General features: G+C 33.3%; 1 protein-coding gene across 1 annotated transcript; it reads right to left on the bottom strand.

Annotated features, from left to right (window-relative positions):
* Positions 1-182: 182 nt before the first annotated feature.
* LOC132755583 (dedicator of cytokinesis protein 9-like) lies at positions 183-2,055 on the bottom strand (the record flags this gene model as incomplete). Its single annotated transcript, XM_060746467.1, has 3 exons — positions 1,960-2,055; positions 1,310-1,520; positions 183-373 (listed from the first exon to the last, which is right to left on the bottom strand). Coding segments are annotated over exons 1-3 (498 nt in total), but the record flags the coding sequence as incomplete, so codon positions are not given.
* Positions 2,056-7,823: the final 5,768 nt, after the last annotated feature.

The raw sequence follows: 7,823 nt of genomic DNA, 5'->3' as shown, positions 1-7,823 counted from the left end.
TTATTTTTTAAGGGTCAACATAATTATATTCTTACACATATTTGCATTAAATTGCCCACAAGCACTGGAATTCAAAAACAATATATTATAATTATATTAGTAATGTCACAATTTCCAATGTTTCTTTATTTTTCTTTTTGATCTGGACATTAAATAAATTAATAAGATGTTTTTATGGATACCTGAGCACTAACAGAGCCTTGTAATTTGAGCTGTAATTTTTTCATGTCTGGCATGGCAAGATCAACAACCTCTCGTAAATCTGCGACCTTGGCATTCATCTCGTCAATGGCCACCTCTAGAGGACTCAAAATGCACTCCGTTTTATTGTTAACTTCTATCCTCTTTTTAACAAAGGGAAAGGAATGGGTTGCTAAAATAAATATAAGATTTATATAAAGAATACTTTGTTGAAATTACTATTAACCTAAAAACATAATCAAGGTAAACTGTGTAAAATTAAAATCCATTTACCTCTTTGTTTGCAGATTAATTGCTTTTTTACAACAATTAAAAAATATGATGTCATAAGAAAGCTATATATAAGGCAGCTTGTATTTTGTTATAAGCAGAAAAACTTAGGAAATCTGCAAGAACATCCTGTTTTTGTTTTGCTTTTTAACATATGTGAAACTTATTTAAGTTGATGTTACACTCAAATTTTTAATACTGCCAACTTTTTGTTTCCAGTTTTCCACATCGATTGGTGATGGATGACGAAATAATAACATTTGTCACCAAAAACATACCCAAGGTTTAAATCAACAAACCTTTGTTCTAAAGAACCAACACAAACTTCCCTATGTAACTCTGTTCCTAAGAAATTTTACATTTAATGTACATGTAACTTATTCCTTATAATAAATTTGTTGTTTCAATCAATTTTTTTTTGTTTTATAATGAGCTTATTGATAAAAACAGGCAATCATGTCAAAATGAACAAACATGTAAACTGGAAAAGGAAAACACTGTCTTTGAAGACAAACAGTTTTTCTTTTAGAACCTTTGTCATGATTTAACAAAGGACATTGGTTTATTTTACTTGGATAATTTATACGCTTTTATGGCTTCCTGTACAATCCTAACATGCTGTTAATTATTGTATTCATGCTACGTAAAATTTATAAATAAAATATGTTTGAGCTGAATGTTTCTTTCTTGTTACAATAATTGACCTCAAAAGAACCTAAAATACAGATCATGGTTCCAAATTCTGTGTATGGCGTGTATTGTCATGTGTTGTTTTGGTATAAGTTTCATTATATTACAAAGTATGCAAAAGTGACACACATATAAATTAAATTATTACTCAGAAGTACTGTTCTCCTTTTGAACTGTTCGTGTATTTCACCGTGTGATTTTCCCACTTTCGTAAAAGGTGTCTCATACATGAACGAGTAAACATTATTGTTCTTCTCGAAGTCTGTCAGACGTCTCTGTAACTCTTTCTCCTTGAAGAACGGGGTAACATGTGTTACTTGTATATAGGCATATTTGTTGTCTAACTCATTAGGGTCCACCTGAAATCAGAATATTTATGACTTTTGTACATTTCTAACAAGAGCAGTAAGAGAAGTAAATGCCTGATTTTTATCATTATGGATAGTAAATAAAAGGCATATCCCAGAGAAAAAATCCATTTAAACACACATATAGCTTTATTAATATCAGGAAAAAAGTATATGTCAAAATTTAACTTATTACAAAACATCCTCTTTTTTTCAATGTGAAAAAGCAAAAATTATTTTCAAAGTGGTAAAATGAAAAAAATTTAAAAAAACCCAAAAAAAAATATTTTAGCTTAAAACAGACATTATTTTTAAAAATCAGTGTCAAAATTTTTTACCCCTTGCATTATGAAAAATTGTAATAAGATACCCTAACCATCTACCATTCTAAAACAAGCTGACACAACTTTTTACTTAAAATTTTTTAAGCCCTTTTAAAAGTTTAAATTACTTTGCCGATTTTCCTCGTACATTTTTTCAGTCTGTCAACACCCTCCCTAGACGTTATTTTTGGTTCCTTTAAATGTTTGTTTCGGGTCCTCGTCATCGAAAAATGACTGAAAATATGCAAGACGTTTCCTATTTTCTCCAGTTAAGTTTTACATTACGTTGACATTGTGAAGGTCATACGATGATATTTCACTTATACTGGTGCAGTAAGACCTTAGTTTTATCTTATCGGCTGTAGAATGGTTTTCGGGAACTTAGTTTCATCCCATCAGTTGTAGAATGGTTTTCAGGGACAGGTGAGCACCTGGGTAGTACCACAGACCTTTTATTATGTACACACTAACCCATAAACACATATTTTCCCTGCTAACTTTGTTAAAAGGACTTGTCCTGCTTTAAAATTTTGAAAAAATTTGCAGTTTTAACAATTCAAGTATTTAAAATTACTATCTAAAGAGTAAGAGTCTGCACAGTCAAACAAGATGTCCCGAATGTGTATCTGTAGCATACTTGTACAGATGTATCTATTGTCACGGCAACTTACAAGGTAACACATTTCCTTTGTTTAAAAACACAGTCAATAACACCCAGTATATGTCCTAGGGAAAGCCATTTAAGTCTCAAAACATCAATAACTTAGAATCTATCAATTGACATCACAGGATAAGACTTATAACATGTTTCAGTAATTTCTTAGACAAGACAAGTTATTACAATTAATTCAAATATAACTTAATTAATAAAATATTTGCTCAGAACCTAAAATAACTTACTGATATTTGCTCAGAACCTAAAATAACTTACTGATATTTGCTCAGAACCTAAATTAACTTACTATTTGCTCAGAACCTAAATTAACTTACTGATATTTGCTCAGAACCTAAAATAACTAACTGATATTTGCTCAGAACCTAAATTAACTTACTGATATTTGCTCAGAACCTAAAATAACTTACTGATATTTGCCCCGAACCTAAAATAACTTACTGAATTTTGCTCAGAACCTAAAATAAATTACCAATTTTTGCTCAGAACCAAAAATAACTTACCAATATTTGCTCACCGATATTTGCTCAGAACCTAAAATAACTTACCAGTACTTTGGCAAAAATGGTAAACTTGCAAAAATTTGATTTACTAAAAAATGAATATTGAAAATGAAGCTTTGTAAACATTTTCCATAAATGTTATAAAAAAGAAAATCTGTTCTAACAAAATTAAACAATGAACTGATTGCAATCAAAAGAACATAAACATTTCGAAAAAATTCTTTTTTAACATTTTGTTTACATACCTCAAGAATCTGTATTTTAAAGAATCGAGAAACATAAATATTTCAAATTTCTAAACAGGAATTACACATGGATTTTCTTTAGTCTATGGAGCTATGTATATTCATTTTACTTCTTACTTATTCAGAAAAATCAACATAAAATCTCTATCCAAAACTGTTTAAAAAAAAACATTTTAAATTTTTTTTCTGTTTGTTTACCTGTCCGAAGAAAGGGCCCCAAAATTGTTTTCCTTTGACGTTTCCCGACTGCATTTCTCGACTTTGTTATAACACCTGACAGTATTTTAATTTTTGGCCAATTTTTTTAAAAAAAGTTAGTAAATGTATTATATAAAATGTAAAATTATTTACTTTTTTTTTTTTTTGAAGTTTTTCTGATCAGTTTTTGCAAAAGTGAAAGGGGAAAACAAGAAACTGCTGAAAACCATCCGGAACAATGTGGTGGCTGAAATTTTCTTGGGGAATTTTTAAGTGGCTTAAAACTGTGATCCCGAGGGTTAACTACAAAAACCACTAAACCATGACCATTTTTAATTCAGCTTAAACTTAATTTTAATGTTTTTATTGTTGACAGCAAAAAAAAGGGATCCTTTTTTACTTACATGTATTTATAAGAAACTGCATGATCCCATATTTATACAAAAAACCAAATTTTAATAAAATTTTGTTTTTAATCTGTTTTCCCTAATGAATTCAAAAATTTGCACCTTTACATAAAAATATACCTCAAAATTTTCTAGATTTTTTTATACATAGGTTTTTTAGGGTTTTTGCGTCTCCTAAAAATTCAATCTTTCTGCTTCTCAAAAAACTCTACAGCCTCCTCCATGTAGTCACCGAGTTCCTGTAAAAAAAAGAAATAAAGGTGTACAAAATGTTAAAAACATAAAAAAGTTTCATTAAAACAAACAGGCCCCTTTTGTGTTTTTTTAAAAATCTTCCCTACAACTAAACCCAAAATCAAAGCCCAAAGGTATGCAATTAGGGTTGAAAGAGTTTGGTTTTTTTTGTTTTACCATTTTGGGTATATGGCCCCAAAAAAGTAAAGATATTTTTGGGTAATTGGATTTTCAAAATTTAACAACACCCGTGAGCATAACCACCTCAACAGCTGGAACTAAGAGATGCATGACTCCAGTTATTGAAACCCATTTAGTCTTAGGTCACACAGGGTTAAATGGTGGCTGCAATTCTGAAGCCTCAACAGGTAAAGGCAACCCTTCAGCAAACAAGGGGCAAGAATTTATTTATTCATCTTCAGTAAAATCATCCAAACCTGCATTTCCAGGAGTACCAGATTTTATTGTTGACACTTAATTTAAGTTAACTGATAATGACATATTTTGTCTTTAATTAAACAAGAGGGCCATGATGGCCCTGAGGTCGCTCACCTGTATAGTGGCCCCCGCAGTTGGGCCAGTTTAAACCCTAGGGCTTTTATTTGAACAAACTTGGAAGACACCCATTAGAAGATGTTTCATGTTGTTTAGTTTTTACTACACACATATAATGAAAAACAATTACCTGCCCCCCACTCCGGCAGGGCCAATTTTAACCCAAGGGCTTTTATTTGAACAAACTTGGTAGACACCCATAAGAAGATGTTTCATGCTAAATATCTAAGCTCTAGCTCATTGGGTTTTTTAAAAGAAGATTTTTTATGTTTTTACTATACAAATATATCTAAAAACAATGACACCCCAAGGGCGGGCCAGTTATTGACCCTTGGGCTTATATTTGAATAAACTTTGTAGACACTTACTAGAAGATGTTTCATTCTTAATATCTAAACTCTAGCTATTTGGGTTTTTTCAAAGAAGATTTTTAAAGTTTTTGCTATACACATATAAGGAAAATCAATGACACCCGGGGCGGGGCCAATTTTGACCCCAGGGCTTTTATTTGAACAAAACTTTGTAGACACTCACTAGAAGGATGTTTCATGCTTAATATCTAAACTCTAGCTATTTGGGTTTTTTCATAGAAGATTTTTTTAAGTTTTTGCTATATACATATAAGTAAAATCAATGACCCCTGGTGCGGGGCCAATTTTGACCCCAGGGCATTTATTTGAACAAACTTGGTAGACACCCATTAGAACATGTTTCATGCTAAATATCTTAGCTCTAGCTCTTTGAGTTCTTTAAAAGATGATTTTTTTAAGTTTTTACTATATGCATATAGGGAAAATCAATGACCCCCTGGGGCGGGGCCAATTTTGACCCCAGGGCTTTTATTTGAACAAACTTGGTAGAAAACTCATTAGAAGATGTTTCATGCTAAATATCTTAGCTCTAGCTCTTTGGTTCTTTAAAAGAAGATATTTAAAGTTTTTTCTTTCGGTTGCCATGGCAACCAGAGTTCTGCATAGAATTAAATTTTTTTGAACAATTTTTAAAGGTGACCACCAAAGGAACATTCCTGTGAAGTTTGGATGAAATTGGCTTAGTGGTTTATGAGGAGATGTCATTTAAAGTAAAAGTTTACGGACGGCCGGACGACGGACGAAAAGCGATCACAAAAGCTCACCCTGTCACTTTGTGACAGGTGAGCTAAAAATAAACTAGAACTCCGCAAGTCGGATGTGTCGCCTTGTGAACAATATAGTTTAGGAGAAATGGCCAGGACAAAAATGAAATAAGAAAACTAACAAAGGGCAATAGCTAAAACAAGAGGGCCATGATGGCCCTAGATCGCTCACCTGAATTATCAAACTCATCCAAACAATTATCTAGACAAGCATTCTGACCAAGTCTCATGACAGGTGAGTCAAAAATGTGACCACTACAGTGTTAACAAGGATTATCCATATTTGAGCAGTGCGACCTAGTTTTTACCCAGGTGACACATATTCAAACTTGACCTAGAAATCATCAAAACAAAACTTTCAGACCAATTTCCAGGGATACTTGGATCAAAATAGTAGCAACTAGAGTGTTAACAAGATTTTTCTATTTTTAGCTCCGGTGACCTAGTTTCACATGCGATTTCAAACTCATCCAAGCAATTACCTAGACAAACATCCTGACCAAGTTTGATGATAATTGAGTCGAAAATGTGACCACTAGAATGTTAACAAGGTTTTTTTCCATATTTGGGCGGTGTGACCTAGTTTTTTCATCCAAGATGACCCATGTTCGATCTTGACTTAGAAATCATCAAAAACAAACTTTCAGACCAATTAACAGAATATTTTGGATCACAACAGTAGCCACTAGAGTTTTAAACAAGATTTTTTCTATTTTTAGCTCCTGTGACCTAGTTTTTCATCCGAAATGTCCCATGTTCGATTTATTCCCAGCAATGACCTAGACAAGTTTCCTGACCAAGTTTTGATGACAATTGAGTCAAAATTGTTGACCACTAGAGTGTTAACAAAGGTTTTTCTATTTTTAGCTCCTGTGACCTAGTTTTTTCATCCGAGATGACCCATGTTCGAACTCATCCGAGCTATCACCTAGACAAGCATCTTGATCAAGTTTGATGATGATTGATGCAAAAATGTGACCGCTAAAGTGTTAACAAGGTTTTTCTATTTTTAGCTCTGGTGACCAATACTTTTTCATCCGAGATGACCCATGTTCGAACTCATCCAAGCTATCAACTAGATAAGGCATCCTGACCAAGTTTGATGATGTTGATGCAAAAAATGTGACCACTAGAGTGTTCACAAGGTTTTTTCTATTTATAGCTCCCGTGACCTAGTTTTTCATCCGAGATGACCCATATTTGCGAACTCATCCGAGCTATTTATCTAAGACAAGCATCCTGACAAAGTTTGATGATGATTGGGTCCAAAAATGTGACCACTAGAGTGTTCACAAGGGTTTTTCTATTTTTAGCTCCTGTGACCTAGTTTTTTCATCAGAGATGACCCATGTTCGAACTCATCAAGCAATTGACTAGACAAGCATTTCTGACCAAGTTTGATGATGATTGGTTTCAAAAATGTGAAACCACTAGAGTGTTTCACAAGGTTTTTTCTATTTATAGCTCCTGTGACCTACTTTTTCATCCGAGATGACCCATGTTCGAACTCATCCAAGCTATCACCTAGACAAACATCCTGACCGAAGTTTGATGATGATTGGGTCAAAAATGTGACCTCTAAGAGTGTTCACAAGGTTTTTTTCTTTTTTTTAGCTCTTGTGACCTAGTTTTTCATCCGAGATGACCATGTTCGAACTCATCCGAGCTTTCAACTAGATAAGCATCCTGACCAAAGTTTGATGATGATTGAGGCAAAAATGCGACCGCTAGAGTGTTCACAAGTAATTGTGGACGGCCGGACGGACGACGGACGCACGGACGACGGAACGAGCGGACATTCAACGATCCTAAAGCTCACCCTGAGCAAGCTCAGGTGAGCTAAAAATAAGAGAAACTATCACTAAATGTGATTAATCTCCCACAAGACTGGCTTTGGAAATGAGGATGTTACTAGTAACAGAAATACCTTGTAAAAGAATTGAAATATAGAGTTATGGTTGTGGGGCAATTAAAGATAGGTGTGGTTCTTGTATGTTGCATTTCCTTTCAATGTGGTTGGCAATTGATGAAGTTTTAATTGA

The sequence above is a fragment of the Ruditapes philippinarum genome, unplaced genomic scaffold (genome assembly GCF_026571515.1).
Source record: "Ruditapes philippinarum isolate M1 unplaced genomic scaffold, ASM2657151v2 ctg18622_1_1_1_1, whole genome shotgun sequence".
NCBI lineage: Eukaryota > Metazoa > Mollusca > Bivalvia > Venerida > Veneridae > Ruditapes > Ruditapes philippinarum.
This window is presented reverse-complemented; position numbering and strand designations above follow the sequence as displayed.